The sequence below is a fragment of the Tetrahymena thermophila genome (genome assembly GCF_000189635.1).
Source record: "Tetrahymena thermophila SB210 genomic scaffold scf_8254527, whole genome shotgun sequence".
In the NCBI taxonomy this organism is placed as follows: Eukaryota; Ciliophora; class Oligohymenophorea; order Hymenostomatida; family Tetrahymenidae; genus Tetrahymena; species Tetrahymena thermophila.
The window spans coordinates 317,040-334,327 of record NW_002476301.1 but is presented as its reverse complement, the minus strand read 5'-3'; the positions used below and the strand labels follow the sequence as shown (position 1 = coordinate 334,327).

General features: G+C 30.4%; 2 protein-coding genes across 2 annotated transcripts; one reads left to right on the top strand and one right to left on the bottom strand. All coding sequences in view use genetic code 6, as the record gives it.

Moving 5' to 3' along the window:
• Positions 1 to 343: 343 nt before the first annotated feature.
• On the bottom strand, positions 344 to 13,576 carry TTHERM_00486600 (dynein-1-alpha heavy chain, flagellar inner arm I1 complex protein, putative; the record flags this gene model as incomplete). Its single annotated transcript, XM_001032872.3, has 7 exons — positions 344 to 712; positions 792 to 1,547; positions 1,610 to 11,227; positions 11,289 to 12,113; positions 12,172 to 12,761; positions 13,170 to 13,515; positions 13,574 to 13,576. 7 exons carry the CDS (start codon positions 13,574 to 13,576, stop codon positions 344 to 346), a joined length of 12,507 nt encoding a protein of 4,168 aa, XP_001032872.2.
• Positions 13,577 to 15,145: 1,569 nt separating this feature from the next.
• TTHERM_00486590 (hypothetical protein) lies at positions 15,146 to 16,932 on the top strand (the record flags this gene model as incomplete). Its single annotated transcript, XM_001032871.2, has 2 exons — positions 15,146 to 15,571; positions 15,664 to 16,932. Exons 1-2 carry the CDS (start codon positions 15,215 to 15,217, stop codon positions 16,930 to 16,932), a joined length of 1,626 nt encoding a protein of 541 aa, XP_001032871.2. The 5' UTR covers positions 15,146 to 15,214.
• Between the last annotated feature and the right edge of the window lie 356 nt (positions 16,933 to 17,288).

The window sequence follows — 17,288 nt, the reverse complement described above, 5'->3', positions numbered from 1 at the left end:
ATCAATCAATATTTTGTACAATTTAAATCATTTTTATTTGTATGCTTTTTGATCCAATCAATATCAAAAAAATGAAAGATTTAACTAAAAATAGTTAATGAAATTATGAATGAATGAATTAATTGAATATAATTATATTTATAAAATTATACTATATAAAGAGAATATATATGGGTTAAAGATATTTAATGTTTTTTGTAATGAATGAATTACAAAAATATTGTTAATTGATATAATTTGTTTTGTGAGTTAAAGTTAAAATTAGAAAAATTAATTTTTATTTATTTATATTTATTTTATAGAAGTCAGTGAGTAATTTTCTGCTTAGAAATGGAATAGTCAATCAATCATCACTCATAAGCATGCAAGTACCTGAGAGAATCCACTTATTAGGGTCAGAATCATCACTTTCCATATTTAAGTTAGCAGTGAATACAAATGTTTGACCTCTGGCAGAAGTAACATAAGTTGGGCAGTCATATTAACCATTCTTCTTCTTTTTATCAAGAGGAACTGCAACTGCATTTATAACTGGCATCTTAGGATGTAACTCTTTTGGTTTTTGTTCAATTAAGTAACCATCTTGTCCTTAACCACCAATTTCCCAAGCAGCTCCTTCTAAGAAGAGACCGTGAATGTAAGCACCATTTTCAGCTGGATTTACAACATCTTCAGGACCCTTCATAGCAGTAACGTTAGTTTAGATAGTGATCTATATTATTAAATATTAAAATGATATTTAAATGATAACCAAAAAACTATTTTTGAATAAAAATAAAAATTTTATTTACACCATCGAGAGGTAATCCCTAAGCTCTTGCTGTGAACTGCATAATAGCAGTAAGATAAGACATAGGATTGAATAGATATGAAATACATAAAGAGGTAGGAGTAACCAATTCTTTACACCATTCTTAGAGTTATATATTTCTTTCAATAAGATCAGCAAACCAAGAAGATAATGGTTTTTTAGAGAAATAAGCCTTCTTTTCCCAAGTGTCTGGAACCTTGTTGAAAGAAAGTGATTATTGTAAGCTTTCCATAGCATCTGTCATGTTAAGTGCACCTGTTAAACCAAGACGGAGATCTTCCAATGAAGTCTTTATTTCTTTAAGTAGTCCATTCATACGTTCGCATTCTTGTAAGCAAACAACAATATAAGGAGTTTTTTCTTTAACCTTTTCTTCAATAAGAAGCATATTGAAATCGTGAGGGCATCTTGTCTTAAAGTCAGTTAAAGTAACCATGACACCATCATCCTTTTTAGAAGCACCACCACCTGAAGAACCACCTTGGACTTCTAGGATGGTATTAAAGACCTAGTCGCAAGTCTATGTTAAGTAACCAATTTCAGCGTTAGGATGCATACCAAACATTTAAGGAGATTCAATTGGTAATTTTTCTTCTATGTATTTTCTATATGCTTCATAATCAAATTTACTGGGATCAGGTGACTTGAATTGAGGAGCTAAGTTGAAGTTTTATTGAAGCAATTCAGATCTAATCAATACCTTCAAATATGTTCTATTTGTTCTTCTATCCCAATCCTTTTTAAAAAAATATTAAAATTAATAAACATTGCTTCAAAAATAAATAAAATTAATTTTACATCTGTAATATGACCACCATACATAATTTCACCGAAAATGTAACGTAAATCATCCCAAGGTACTTAGTCATACTTAGAAAGATAATTGTAGAGTACGTCTGCACAAATTGTAAGATCACCATCATTGAAGTTATATACTCTTGACCAACCTTAAGTACCGAATTTCTTACGTCCAAGCATAAGACTGTGGAAGAAGCAAAGAGCGAAGAGACAAGACTTAAATTCAGTTGGTTTCTTATCACATTTATCTAAGAATTCTTGATCGAATTTATTATAGGCACGACGGAGGTTAGCCTTTAAATATTAAGGAGCTTCATTTGCAATCTTGAGAGATCCTTGTAAAATAGATTCAGGAATAATTTACATAAGAGGAAGTAAGACATTAGGAGGTTCGGAAGAAATGAAGACACGGAAATTAGGATGAGTTTTAGGTGAAGCAAACACACTCTCAAGGAAACCTTCAAGACCATTAAGTCCATACAACCAACTTTGCATAAGATGTACATTTTAAAGCATAATCCAGTGTCCTTTTTAAGCACAATCAAAGAGAGCCTTTTTAGCTCTATCTTCTTAACCTTGACCCATAGAAATATTAATGAAACGGCCGTTATTTGCGGAAACATCAAAAGTAGCTGCGACTCTTTCAACATCAGGTGTAGGATCAACACCAGGGAAAAGTACGAAGAAAATGGGTACTGTTTTGGAAGTTTCTTAGAATGTTTCAAAGATATTGAAAGGAGGTTATTCAATATATCTTTCACCCATCTTATCATGAACGAATTAGCTCAAAGCAGATGGAAGTCTGTCAGGACGTAAAGCACGTAAAAGAAGTAATCTGTGGAACTTTGATAATTCCTTAAAGGCCTTAGGTAAATCAGCTGTTTCTGCCTTTTCTTCACTGTACCACTTCTTCCATTACAAAACATCAGTTTCAAGAGATTAGCAGAAACCTTAGAATTGATGAATAGTTTCAAGAGCCTTGCAAGCAGCCCAAATATTATCGTTCAAGAATGATTTAAGAGCATCAGGCATAGGAGTAGGATTGACATCGACTTTACCAATGATGAGGTGATCAACTTCATCTGAATTAAGTTCTTCTGAACGCAATAAAACTCTAAGACAAAGCATAGCTGCAACAATGAGCTTATGGCTTTCAAATAGACCACGACGAGTGGTTTGATATGCAGTGTAAGTAAGTGATTCAATTAGTTCGTCAACACGCTTCTTCAAAGATCTGGGACTCATAGGCTCATCAGAATCTTTTGCCTTTTGTTGTTTTTCTCCTTCTTCTTCACCTTCTCCTTCTTAGTTTTCAGCATTTTCTTCTTCTACAGGACCTTCGTTTTAACCTTCAGCTCCTTCTTCTTCTACTGGCCCTTTATTTTCTCCTTCAGGCTATTCTTCTTCAACTGGTCCTTTGTTTTCTTCATCCTTTTATTCTTATTATTCTTCTTAATTCTATTATTATTGAGCTTATTAATGTTCTTCTTCCTCTTCTTCTTCTTCTTTTTCATGTTAATTTGAGGCATAGGTTTCATCACCATATGGAACCATTGTAGTTTTACCGTAAATCTTATTTTCAGAAATAGCATCAATAGCACGATTGATGACAACGATGAAAGATTCTAATGAGTATTTGTAGAAAGAGTGAACCTTTGACAAATCTGAAAGTAAGAAATAGAAAAGAGCACCACGTGAAGCTGCGGGTCTGTAATTTTCAGAAGTTTCATTGATCTTAGCTTCAGTAATCTTTGCAGCTGCAACTTTTTCAGCAATTTCTACTGAAAGCTTCTTAGAATATTCAAGATTTTCAATCAATTCAATATCATCAAGAATATCACCCTTAGCATTAGCAAGCTTGTATAATAATTCATCTTCAAGATCTTTCAATTTAATCTTGAAATCATTTTGTTGAGTGATAAGTTCAATCTTCATTTTAGCTAAATCAGGACGTTCACGAGCTACGACCAAAGAAAGAAGTTAATCTCCTAAACCAGCTTCTGTGACAGTGAAGTTAATAAGAGCAGCTTCTGCTTAAATTTCAGGAGGATAGTGAGGATTTGAAAGTTTGGTATGGAGGAAAAGTTTGAAGTTGGGGTGAAGGATCAAATCTTTACCAGCGAATTTAATAATTTTATTTTTACCTCTCTTAATGAAAGAACGTGCAATAATAGGCATCAATATAGCATCAATACGTTCATTCATATTTTCGATGATGGCAGAGTAACCATTTTCAATGGATAATTCAAGATCTCTGTTAATATTCTTTGAGCCAAGACGAAGGATCTTCAAGTTGTTTGCTTTTTCCTTTTCACGAATCCAAGTAATACCCTATAATTGAGGATCAATCATCAAAGGATATCTTGCAGAGTTTGTGAGAATTGTACCATTTTCTATAGAGACAGAGTCACTTGGAAGTTTTTATTTGTTCCAAAGAGCGATGGTTGATTCATCAGTTAAAATTTTAATAGGATTTGGATCAGGAGACATAGGAATGGTATGCTCTTTCATGAATTTCATGAAGTTCTGGTTAATCATAATATTACGGAATTTCTTGTTGAAAGGACCAGAATAACTGACGAAAGAAGAGGCAACGAGGACATCACCAACCATAAGTTTGAGTTAATCTTCTAATTGAATGATAGATTTACCCCAACGTTCATTTTCACTGGAAAGAGCTGTTACTAATCTTTATGCTAAATTAAGTCTTCTGGCACATCTTTCAGCTTCTGAAATAGCTGCATTTCTTTCAGCAATAGCCTTATCGTTTTCAGCTTTAAGCTTATTCAATTCTTCATTAAGCTTTCTAACAACTTCTTCGACTTCATTAAGCTTAACAGTAGCTTCTTCAAGTTATTCTGTAGCTTCCTTAAGAGCTTTACGCTTAGGTTCAACATCTTAAATAACATCGTAATATTTAACAATATTAACGACCCAAGAACAAATACCCTTGGCAGCAGCTGACTTTGAAGCCATCTATTCAGGAGTGAAAGAAGGCATATTGAGATATTGATTCTTTACAATATTGACATTAGCTGCAGGAACTTAGTTTGCATCTACGACATCCTTGAAATTGAGTAATTTTTCCATAAATTCTTCAGGGGACTTCATCAGCTTTAAGGAACTCTTCCATGAGACATCCTTAGGCTTTTTGTTCTTATCAATTTCAATAGCTTCATTGAAATAACCAGCAAGGAGATAAATTGTAGCAGCAAACACTTCTGGCACACCTGCAGGAGGACTTGCAAAAGATTTAGCTTATTAGAAATCTTTTTTAGAAATAGAGTTAAGAGCAGACTTGGCTTATTCGACAAGAGGTTGGGCTGCATCTAGATCCTATTAGGTAGAGGATTTTTGAGCTTCTACATTTTATTTAATGAGACCACACTTATCTGCTTCAATTGTGGCTTTAGAATTTTCTTTTTCTACTTTATCTTTTTCACGACCTACAACTTCTGCGAAGGCATCAGCTTCTTTCTTCTTAGCTTCAGCTTCTACTTACTTTTCTTTGACTTCAACTTCAATAATAGCGACTTATTCAGCAGTTTCTTTGAGTTTTACAAGACCTGTTTCATAACGTTCCTTGTTTCTTTCTAGAGACTCACGTTTTTAAGCAAGCATATTTGTGAATAAGGAAATAAGTTCAAGGAAAGATTTAGGAGTGGTATAGGCATAACGACGTTCTTATTCAAGAAGTTTAAGACCCAAATCATTGACTAGAGTGAAAGAGAAAGGCATGAATTTAACGACGGCTTCACGTACCTTATCATCACCTAAATCAACTGGTTCAAGGAAAGATTTAGCGACATTGAAAAGTGCCTCATAAGGCCAAGGTTAGAACCAATCGATAACAGTACAATTAACAAGAGCAGGGAATTAACGAGCACGACGACGCATATCACCAACAGGAGAGAAACAAATAGCCATGTGGAGATTCTTTTTAACTTGATCAATAAACCAATTCCAACAGTTTTCACGAGTATCAGGTTTACCCTCACCCTTAACCTTTGCACGGACTTAGTTGATCATGGCTTCTTTTTCATCAAGTGTGTAAAGTTCAGCAATTTCACCAGAGGAAAGAAGATCGTTAATGTACACAAGGAAACGTTCATTAGTAATTTAACCTTCAGTAAAGAGGAAAAGAATACCTTCTTCTTTAGGACCACACTTGAAGTATAATTATTATAAATCATTACGAAGATCAACCATGGAGTAGGTAGCAGAAATTGTGATAGAGAAAGTTGTATAACCCATAATGAATGAAGCTAATTTAGATAGAGATTACTTACCAGAACCACCAACACCTACAAGTAAAGCATGTCCTGAAGAAGGAAGAACAATACGGCATATTCTGCAAACATGCTTCATAGCATCTTCGAAAAGGACAAGACCCATAAAAGCATTGTTATCATTGTATTCCTTTAGAGCTTCAGAAATGTGCTTTTCCATTTCATTGTTAGGCATTTAGTCGTAGAAACGATCAGAGTTTATACCTGCTATAAAGTTGCAATAAATGAGATTTTCTGGGTTATTACCAAAGTAACGTGAGAAGTTGAATTTAGAAAAGGACTTTTTAACAATATCAAAAATATTTTCTTTATAAGTCTTAAGGTTATCAGTAGAAACCAAACGATCACCATATGTACGTTCACACTCATGGATCCAAAGCTTAATTAATTTATCAGGTTCAGTAAATTTGTTAGGATCAGAAAGAAGAAGACCCTAGAATACATTGGACATATGACGAAGGTTGAATTCATAGTGGAAATTGATAGCTGTTTTACGGAAATTTTAGGTAACAGCTTAGTGAAGCATCAATGAGGCACGGACTATGATATTGGAGTATTCTTAAATGGTAGATTTGAATCTCTTTAAGTGACCATTAAGGAATGTAATATAAATTAGTGAAAGTGATTCATTGTCTGGGAATGGAATAGAAATAGTCCAGAAATGACGCTAATAACGAGGATTAACAAAGAAAGAACCAGCTGAAGGATTCATAGCAGCAAGTACTTATGTATTAATGATATCCTTAAGAGCAAGCTTACTAACATCATAGAAGTGGCCATAATCAGCTAATTAACGAAGAAGTGCAATAGCAGTTTGAGTATCATAGGCATCAAGTTAAGGCATATTCAAGTCATCAATGAAGTAAATTAATTGGACTTTACCTGGGGGACCATATTGACGACCAGCTTTCTTTTCTAAAGTTTGTTCAATTTAACCCTAAAGATAAGTTGAATCTGTGTAATAGTTGAAATTGATTAACTAATAAGCATAGTTTTCAGGCTTTGCTTGCACAATTTCTTTGAGAATACCCTTAGCAAGTTGAGTCTTACCACAACCAGAGTTACCTATAAGAAGAGAAGGGTGTTTTACCATCAAGTAAGACTTAATAAATTCTGTAGTAGCAAGAGTTTCGATAGTGTTAACTGTTATATTACCCATAGTTTCGACTTAAGGATCAAATTCCTTATTTTCTAATCTCTTACTCCATTCAACGAATTTAGAAGAATCTCCAGATTAGTCAACATAGTAATCGAAAATAGTACCTTTACTTGGGAATTTTACTGCAGTTTTCCATGCACCTTTCCACCAAGTAGAGAAATCTTTACGATAATCAATAGAATCCTTTTCAGCAAGAGCACCACCAATAGCCCAAATAAGAGCATATACAAAAAGATATTCAAGATTTTTAACATCTCCTTTAAGTAAAGTTTGAAGAGACTTACAAATTGAAATGACTTAGGAGATAGGTGAGACTGGAACTAAGAATCTGCAGTGTTTTTTAATGTGGTCAAGAGTATCAGGAACATATTTGCCAAAAAGAGTATCAAGGTTCTTGGACATTTCCTAATCTTAGCTAAATTCTTACTTAATCCAAGATTTAACATATGAACGCCATTAGTATCCAACTTCATCAGAAATATAAAGAATACCAGCACGAGAGACAGTAGCAGGAGTGGCAAAACGTAAATCACGAATTTCGAAAAGAGCTCTCATGTGAGGCTTAAGAGGAATACGCTCGTTATTGGCAAGTGTCAAAATCTTATTGTCATCCATAACAGAGTTCATAGATTCGATCCAATTAGCATCAAGATCACCATCTAGGCAAATCCATTTAGGATTGGTATCAGGCTATTCAGCTAATGAACGTAACATTTTTGAGAATAAACCATCCTTCCATTCTTTTGAAGGTAAGTTATATCCATAAAAGTCCTTTGTTGAGACGACTTTAGGATCAATATCAATTAAAGTAGTCTTCTTGTTGGTCTTATCTTAAGCCTTAGCAAGAATCTTCCAAGTAGTAGATTTACCAGCTCCAGGAGGGCCCATAACGAAGACACAGTGACGAATAGCAAGTAATTCACTAAGCTAAACAACCTTCAATACAAATTCTGGATCAGGGTCAAGCTTATTTTCAATGCAAACATCTGTAATAATTTTTTCAAAATCAAGATCTTTCTTAGGCTTAATATTGATACCAGGGAAGAGATCACCTAAAAGGCCGTGGAAGACATACAAATCTTAGAAAGCAATTTTAGGAATATTGAAATCTCTTAAAGCTCTCATAAGCAAGGCTTATTCAGCAATTTCAGGTTCAGAACGTTTGAAACCACCAGCGACGACCAAGACAGACTTAATGGCACGGAGACCCCAATCATAGTGAAGTTATTTAGAGAGTAAATCACGGCAAAGCATATAAAGGGTAACGAATTTTTTGGCAAGAATTTTAGCTTCAATAAAACCTTCAGCCATAAGCATATTTTCGCAAATTAATTCCAAATCAGGAACAACGACAGTAATAGGACGGAAAAGTGCCTTCAAACCTTCAGGCAATTCTGCACGACCTAAATAACCAGGATTCATTGTAATGAAGACACCACAAGTGGGATCTAAAGAAATTTCATCACCTTCGATAATAAAACGTTCAACATTTTGCTTAATAGCATCAGTGACAGCCTTGAACTAAACAGAGCACACAGAAAGCACTTCTGGTAATAATCTATTGAATTCATCAAAACAACCCCAACATCCTGAAGAAGCGAGACCTTTATAAATATTACCCATAGATTCATAGTTCATTTCTGATGAACAATTGAATACATAACATGCCTTAGCAAGTGCATTAGCGAGATCTTTAGTAGTTTCTGTCTTACCAGTACCTGCAGGACCAGCAGGAGCGCAACCCATCTTTAAGTGAAGAGCCTAAGTGGCTGTGACATAAATACGATCTGTCAAAGGAGTAATAACCAAACGTGGACCATTACCAAGATATTCATAATTGTAAACAAAACGAGCATCAGCAATCTTAATCTTAGCATCATTATCAACCCAATAAAATTTAAGTTATGATTACCATTAAAATTCTTCAGCCTTACGGACATGCTCATTTATCAAACGATGAACGACATCACGAGAGTGGGTATCAATAGTGATTAAACACATAATCTTTTGACGAAGGGGCTTTGACAAGTCACCTTAGACCATACCAATAAGCTCAGTTAATTATTTGATAGATTCATCTAAAAATAGCTTCATTGCATTGATATCACCGCTCTAGAGCTTTAAGAAACAATCTTCAACAGCCTTTGACCATATGATGTTGTTGACCAATAAAGTAATTTATGAAGGATCTGACTTCAACCATTCCTTACGAGTCATGGATTAGAAATTCTTGAAAGAGGAGTTGGCAACTGACTTAAGAGTTCCAATCATGGTGTCAATAACATCCTTGAGATAGCTTTCTACCTTACCCTATAGTAAACGGGGTGATGAGAAATCAACTTCTTCAGTACCAACACAAGAAATCATCTTTAAAGCAGTTGGACGACCACCAGAGCTGTCTTCCTTTAATTACAAATTATCAATAGCTTAGAAGATTTTACTCATGTGACGATTAATCTTGGCAGGAGAATTACCATTAGATAAAATATCTAACAAGTCATTAACTGAAACGAAGTAGAAACGAGGGAAAGCACGACGCTTGCTATCCAAGAATTCATTTAAAGCCTTTTCGCAAACTTTCAATTGGGCTTGAATATTTTCTAATCTCTTAAGCATACCTTCAATTGTACAGAACTTTAAACAATTCTTGATATCACAACCCTTTTGCATAATTTCTTTCATATCTTTATCAATACCAACAAATTGAGCTGATTCATTAGGTAATTCACGCTTAACTTCTTCTGATTAGATGAATAGATTTTCTAAGAAAGACCATGTCTTTTAGACTTCAAGTAATAATTAAACAACATCATAAACGCTACCCAAATCATACTTCCATTTTTCAACTTCCTTTTCGAAGTAAGCTACATACTTACTTAAAAGCATATTGTTAATTTGTAATTGATGGTCTTCTAAAGTTTCAAAGTTTTCTTCGCTCATCTTCAAAGTGTGAATATCGGTGTTCTTATGTTGAACAAGTTCAAATTCAATATCTCTCCAGAAATCAATAATCTTCTTTAATGCTTTTTCCATTTTTAATTCTTGCTTAGCTTAATCAGTAATTTCTTCAATACCATCTTTATAATCGAACAATTTCAAATCCCAAATGATTTCAAGCATAAGTTCTTAGCTGACATCGAATTCCTTCTTAACTAAGTCCTTAAGCTTTTTCCAGTGACGGCCATCTTCTGAGTTCATAGAAGGATCTTTAAGTTCACCGAGAAGAGGTAAGAAAGTGGCCCACTTCTTAAGTTCTTCAGTTATTCCAATAAATGCATTAGATCTCTTATCGATACCACGCAAATCTGTAAGCGCTTTTCTGAGCTTTTTGATTTCATCTTCCATATCCATAGAGTTGATTGAGCCCCACTTCATTTTTTTATATTCATCCATGGTTTTTTCAGAAATTTCAATTCTGACCCACAACTTTTCAACAGAGCTGACATCAGTACGGATTTATTCCATCAATTTCTTGCTTCCGATAACTGCATCAGGGAATTCAAACATACGGGCGAAATCTTCATATTGGTTGAGTTGAACTTCGAATTCGTCAACCTTTTACTTAACTTCACCAATTCTCTTAAAAGACTCTGAAACTCCAGTCTTATAGATGAAGAAACTTTCTTTCTTTAAGCTGTTAGCATATTCTTTAAGGGTAATTTCTTCGAATTTCTTAATATTTTCCTTTGTTTTATCTGATTCAGTTTTAACTGGATTTTGGATATCTTTTTTGACTGCTTGAGCCATTTTAGCAAGATTTTTCCATTCTTCTTGTAATTTCTTACATTTTTTGATATCAGAATCCTTACCAAAATCTTTTTTCTTTAGGAAATTGAGCATTTCTTCAACTGTATCAAGAGTAAGGACATCATCGTCATTCTTTACACGAACTTTTTCCAAATTAATCATAACGTTGATAAGCTCAGAAACATTTTCTCTAATATTCTTATTTCTGATTTCAATATTTTCTTTGGTGTTTTCAATAAATTCTTAGATGTCTTTGAGTTACTTAGAGATATAATTCATGACAGCAGAACCAGTCAAGTCATTATTGTTAGGCTTAGATCCTTTGACGAATCCACATCTGAAAGGATTACCTCTGATAGAATGAAGTTCATTATTCTCATCCTTGAATTTAATATCAATTTCTAAAACAGCTTCCTCTTCACTCTTTATTTAAAAATATTTTTTATTAGTTAATTAAAATAAAAAAATTGATTTTATTATTTACAGTAAATTGTATGAAGTAAGAACCATCATCATTATCAACTATATTGAAGGGAACAAGAGATGGATCTACAGCTTCACCTTGCTCTTCTTCAGCAGCTTTTTCTGCAGCAGCTTTTTCAGCAGCAGCCTTTTCAGCTTCTTTCTTTTTTTTATTTTCTTCTTCATCTTCACCTTCTTCTTCTTCATCTTCCTTGATAGTGTTTTTAGTATTTGCCTTATCACCTTCTTTAACTTCTTCTTCCTTTTTAATTTTAGCAGGATTGCGAATAGTAACAACAAATTCATCAGAGCCAGATTCACGATTTTAATCATTCTTATTACGAGCCTAGATGACAATAGTTGTTTGAACACCAATTAAGTTCTCTGTAAGAAGACCAGGACCATAAGCAATAGTTTTGTCAGCCTTTGTATTCAAATAATAAGTAAAAGCACTCTTTGTGATAGTATAATCACCCTTGTTCATGCAAACAGTTACTTCTACAGATCTTGGATAGTCGAAGGTAGGAGTTTCACAAGAAATTTCTTTCTCATTAACAAAAGTACCATTAACTTCCTTTTCTAACTTACCGCCTGAAAATTTAACTGAAATATTTTAAGTATCCTTAAAGCCATCACCTTCAATAAGAACTTTAGTTTTACCAGTGAGTGGTCCTAAAGCTGGCTTAATACTGAAAATAGCATAAGGAGGACCAGTAATTGTTGAAACATTCAAAGCCCATAAGTCATTCAACCAGTTGTTGGCCCAACCACCGAAAACTATAGCTCTAGATTCTCCAGAATCATAGAAAATAGAAGCACTTTCTCTTGGTCTTGGTTTGCAGACAGCCTATTAAGTTAAAAAGAATAAATTTAGCATAAACCAATATTTAAAATAGATTTCTTACTTTTGAAGTTTCATCAGCTTCCAAATTAATGGAACTCCAGCTGAGAGTGTCTATATCTAAAACAAAAGAGTCATCAACAAAACGAGAATTAGTTCTATTACCACCTTCTTCAAATGAACCAACGCTACCACCGAAGATAAAATACTTCCATGAAGGAATGGAGGGAGCCATGATACCTGAAAGATTCCATTTAGGAATTTCATGAGCAATTTCGGGATCAACCCATTCATCTTTTTCAATATCATAAATCATAATATTTGAATATTATGAAGTAAAACTCCAACCACCGAAAATCATTAACTAAGGCTTGTTAGCCATCATAGCAGCAGAGTGACCACCTCTTGGATCAGGAGGATTACCCTTAGGTTCAAGTCTAGTCCATTCAAAGTTTTCAGTTTCTAGAACATATAAGTCATTAAAAGCAAGTCTTTAATAATTAATACCACCATGTCCACCAAAAATATAAACCTTTCCTTCAAAGAAAGTTGCACTATGACCATATCTAGGCTAAGGTGCACCAATTTTTGATTCAGCATTTTTTGGTTCTCCTCCGCTAATTTAGTTAGCAGGCTTACTCCATTAATATGAAGCTTTTTTAATAAATATTATTTTTTAATAAACATTAAAAATAAATATTTATTAGAGAAAATTGAAAATTTGTTTAATTCAAATTAAAAAAAATTTTAAAGCCATTTTTAACATTCGTTGCTAATCAATAAATATTAATTCAAATTAATAATAAATTATTCAGCTTTAATTAAAATTGGAGGTTTTATTTTTATTGTTATAATTAAATTAGATTCGTTTTGAAACAATTATTGGAATCTTAAAATTTTCATTCATTATTGAATGAAAACACTTTAAGATATCAATTAAATTCAACAAGAAAAAGAAAAAACAATATTTATTTGTTTATTCCTCATTTTTTTAAAATTGCAAATTTCCAACTAAAACTCAAATAAAATGTCAAACCGATTTAAATTAATCAAAAAAATTACTTGTCTTGAGGATGTATGTGTCATTAAAACGCAAATTAGAAGTGTAACTACCACCAAAAACTAACATTTTATCAGCCGAAATAGCGCAAGATGCATGATAACATCTGGGCAAAGGTACATCACCTTAGCATGCAATTTAACGCCATTCGCAGTTATTTTAAGTTAACTTCAAGGTAAATACTTAGTTATTGGGAGCTATTTTACCGTCCTTGTAGTTATTCTTGTCATTGTCTAAACCACCGAACATGATATGAGTCTTACCTACAGTTATGATGGTATGACCAGATCTAGCGGTTGGCTATGTTGTACCAGTTTATTTTAATTATGTCCAAACGAGAGGCTAAGGCTATAACAAATATAAAAAAAATTAATTTTCTCTTTTAATAGCTTTCAGTTAAAGTTACCATTTTTTCTTCTTATCACTTAGCTTATGATTTCCTTTACTTTTCTTTTCCTTTCGCGCGATTAGACTATTTAAAATGTTTACTTCGTCTTTCTTTGATTATGAAAAGAAAAAAATATATATTGTATTTTTATTTAATATTTAATTTTATTGAAGGTCTATTTATTTTTATTAAACAAGCAAAACAAAACCTTCCACTTTTTAAAAGATTTAAATTTTTCATCACAGTTTTCTAAAAGCAATTAATTAATATCTAAGACAACAAATATATTTCTTCTATTTTTTACAAATTAAATTTTCATTCATTTTTATTTGCACTTTTCTTCCTCCTATCCACATTACCAATTTTCATTTTTCATGCAAATAGGAGATATTAATAAATAATTATATACAATTTTCAGAAGTTTTATTTTTATATATTTAAATATTTTTTAATTTAATAAGTATACAATTTTATTAATGCAATAATAAACGATTATTAAATTTACATAAAACTATTATTATTATCCTCTATATGTTATATAGAAAAAAATATAATTAGAATTTATCATATTATTATTTAATTAATTATAAAATTAAAAAATTAATATTTTTACCTTACTCATATCACTAAATTCCTCATATTCTTTTGGCTCTAAATCAAAGTTTAATTTTTATAATAAGTTGAATAGAGAAAATTAGTACTTAATAAATATTGCTTCTTTTTCTGATCTAAAAATAACTTAAACAAATAATTTAACATTTATTACTATAATTTTTTTATTTCAAATTATTTTCTTGAATAAATAATAAATATGTACAAATTTTATAAATTAATAAGGATTAAATAATTTCATTTAAATAATCTTAAGTTTCTAATATATATTTTGTATTTTTTAAAAGTTTTGGATTTAAGATTAAAATGTCTGATCAAGAACTATTTGCTTTATAAAAATTTAAAAATAAAATCGTGAATTAATTAATGATTAATGAATTATGATCACAAATTCTTTCAATTAATTTTTCACTCTTTTATTCTACTTCATGTAAAAGCATTAAGATACTTAATATATTATATATATATATCTTAAAATAATTATCAAACTTAATTTTTTTAATATTTTGGAAAATAATTTAATATTTGAGGAAAAAGAGAAAACTATTTTAACTTTCAAATACTTATTTTCGGTTTAAAAACTAATTCAAAAATTATTATTACATGATTTTAATTAAAATAATTAATTTTGGTTGTCCATTTTTACTCATTATTAAAATTAGTAAATTCATTTGATTTTTAGGTTGTTGTTTTCAAAAAGCTTATAATTAACTTTAGTTTAATAAATTAAGATAATTATTTGTCTATTTATTTATCTATTGTTTTGTTTATTTAAAATAATTTTTTTTGTAAATATCTAATTTTATGTAATAGTTAATCAAAATAAAAACACATTAACAAAAAATAAATTTATCATCTTTTAAATTGTAAAATAATATTTAAAAAATACTAGAACTATTTGTGAAATTTATTTTGAATAAAAGTGCTTATCTATATTTGTATAATCAATCATAGGAATTAATTATAAGTTATAAGACTTAATATTAATTTTAATAAATTGTAATTACGAATTGTAATTTGTATATTTAATACTGTTTAAAGCAAAAAATGGATTAATTGCACTCATACAAATATAATAAAGACTACAATGGAATATAATAATTTCGCAGGAGTTTGCTAATGAAAAATTTAGAACTACAATAAAGTCCATATAGAGCTAAGAAATCTAATAACTTTGAAAGGCAATAATCTTCAATTTAATTGCAAACTTTAAGCAACTTGGATTAATTAAAAGATGTAAGTAACGGTTTTATAAACAATCCACAGTTTAATAATGGAGAAGTAGAAGAAAAAACTTAATAGATTTAGAGCTAGTAAAATCAAAATATCTCAAAGCAAATTCATTAAAAGCGCTTTTTACCTTTTATTTAGGAAAGAGATAGTATAGGAAGACTCATTTCAAAGGTTTTAATTTATTTATTAATGAAAAGGATTGATTTCTATTATTTGTTTAATCTAAAATGATTCAATTTAAATAAAAAATAATTTATTATTAGAGCATAATGTTAGGTCCAGGAGATGGAAGCTAGTCAGAAAAACTAAGACATGAATCTTATAAATATCTATTAAAAAAATCAATAAATGAAAATATAAGTAAAAGTCCCAAGCAAAAAGGAAACAAGTAATAAATGGGACTTCTAGTAAATTAACTATTTTAAAAAAAAAATATATCTATTTCTTAACCTTAAAGTTCAAATAATCTTCAAGATTAGTCTCCTATAAATTTTTAAAAAGGATTTACAATAAATTAGGATAAAATAAAAGGATATTGCAATGTGATAGATAAAGTATCTCCTTTGTCTAAATAAATAGCAACTAAAAGAGGTTCTTTATAAAATGGTAATACTATAGATATTAGCTAAATAGCAAGCAAATAATCTATAAGTAGTCAACCAAATACTCACAAAAGACATTCGAGTGAGTTAAATCTTGCTTCTATGATTTTTAGAAATTTAAGTATCAATAATAATTCTTAACAGAAGTACCTTTCACATTTGTAATATAATTATTAATAGTAGAACTATGAAAGGAAACATTAAAAATAATAATTAGAAAACGACTTTTCTGCAATTGAAATTACATAAATATAAGATAAAAGTTAAGCTGATTAAAAATCATTAACCCCTATGAATAATTCAAGTATATTGAGTGAACTTAAAAACCATTTTAAAGATAAAAAAAATAATAATTAAATTTGTTAATCTCTAGACCGATAAGATAAATCGTAATAAAATACATCTAAATCATTATTAAAATTGTAAAACTCAGATAATGGTTAGTCTGTTATAAATCTAAGCAAATATAAATTTATTAAAGTTGACCCTAAAATACATATGAAAAAATAGATAACACAATAAAAGGCTAAATAACAAATTAATATGCACTCTAATTACTTCTTTAATGGAAATAAGCAACCTTTACATAATAACCATAGCTAATCAAATAAAATGAATCAATTTTAAAAGGAAAATGAAGAAAATTTTACAGAACTTTTTAAAGGGGTAAAAGTTTCATAGCAATATATAGACAGATTTGTAAAAAATGAACTGTCTTATTTTGAAAACATTTAAAAAAATGATGAGGAAAAAATAGCAAACTTTGAGTAAGAAAGTGTAACGAAATTTGTTAGTGGTATTAATATTCTTAAAAATAGAGCTAGAAAATTAAAAAAGAATATTAATCAGATGTCAGAAAACGCTATGAATAATTTAAATGAAATTGATTCATAATACAATTATAAATATAGTATACCAATTCAGTTTTGAATTTTCATTTTTATCAGTTGTTATCAGCCATTAATTTGGTAATTTTTTATTTTTTTGTCAAAAATGTAATACCTATTAATTTATTTATTAAGTAAACTAAATTATTTGAGTGGCTGAAAATTGAATATTTATTAATTCTTCAGCTGAAATTAAAAAGTTAATAAAAATTTCTTTCTAATTATTGATCTTTATTTTAACTTAATAATAATATAAATTTTGATGTGAATTTCACTTTACAAAGTAACTACACAAAAAATAACGTATCAACTTATATGATTTTTTTGTAGCTATTTTTACTAAATTTCAAAATTCACATCAGTACCATATCATGATACAAACCCCTAAAACGGCTAATA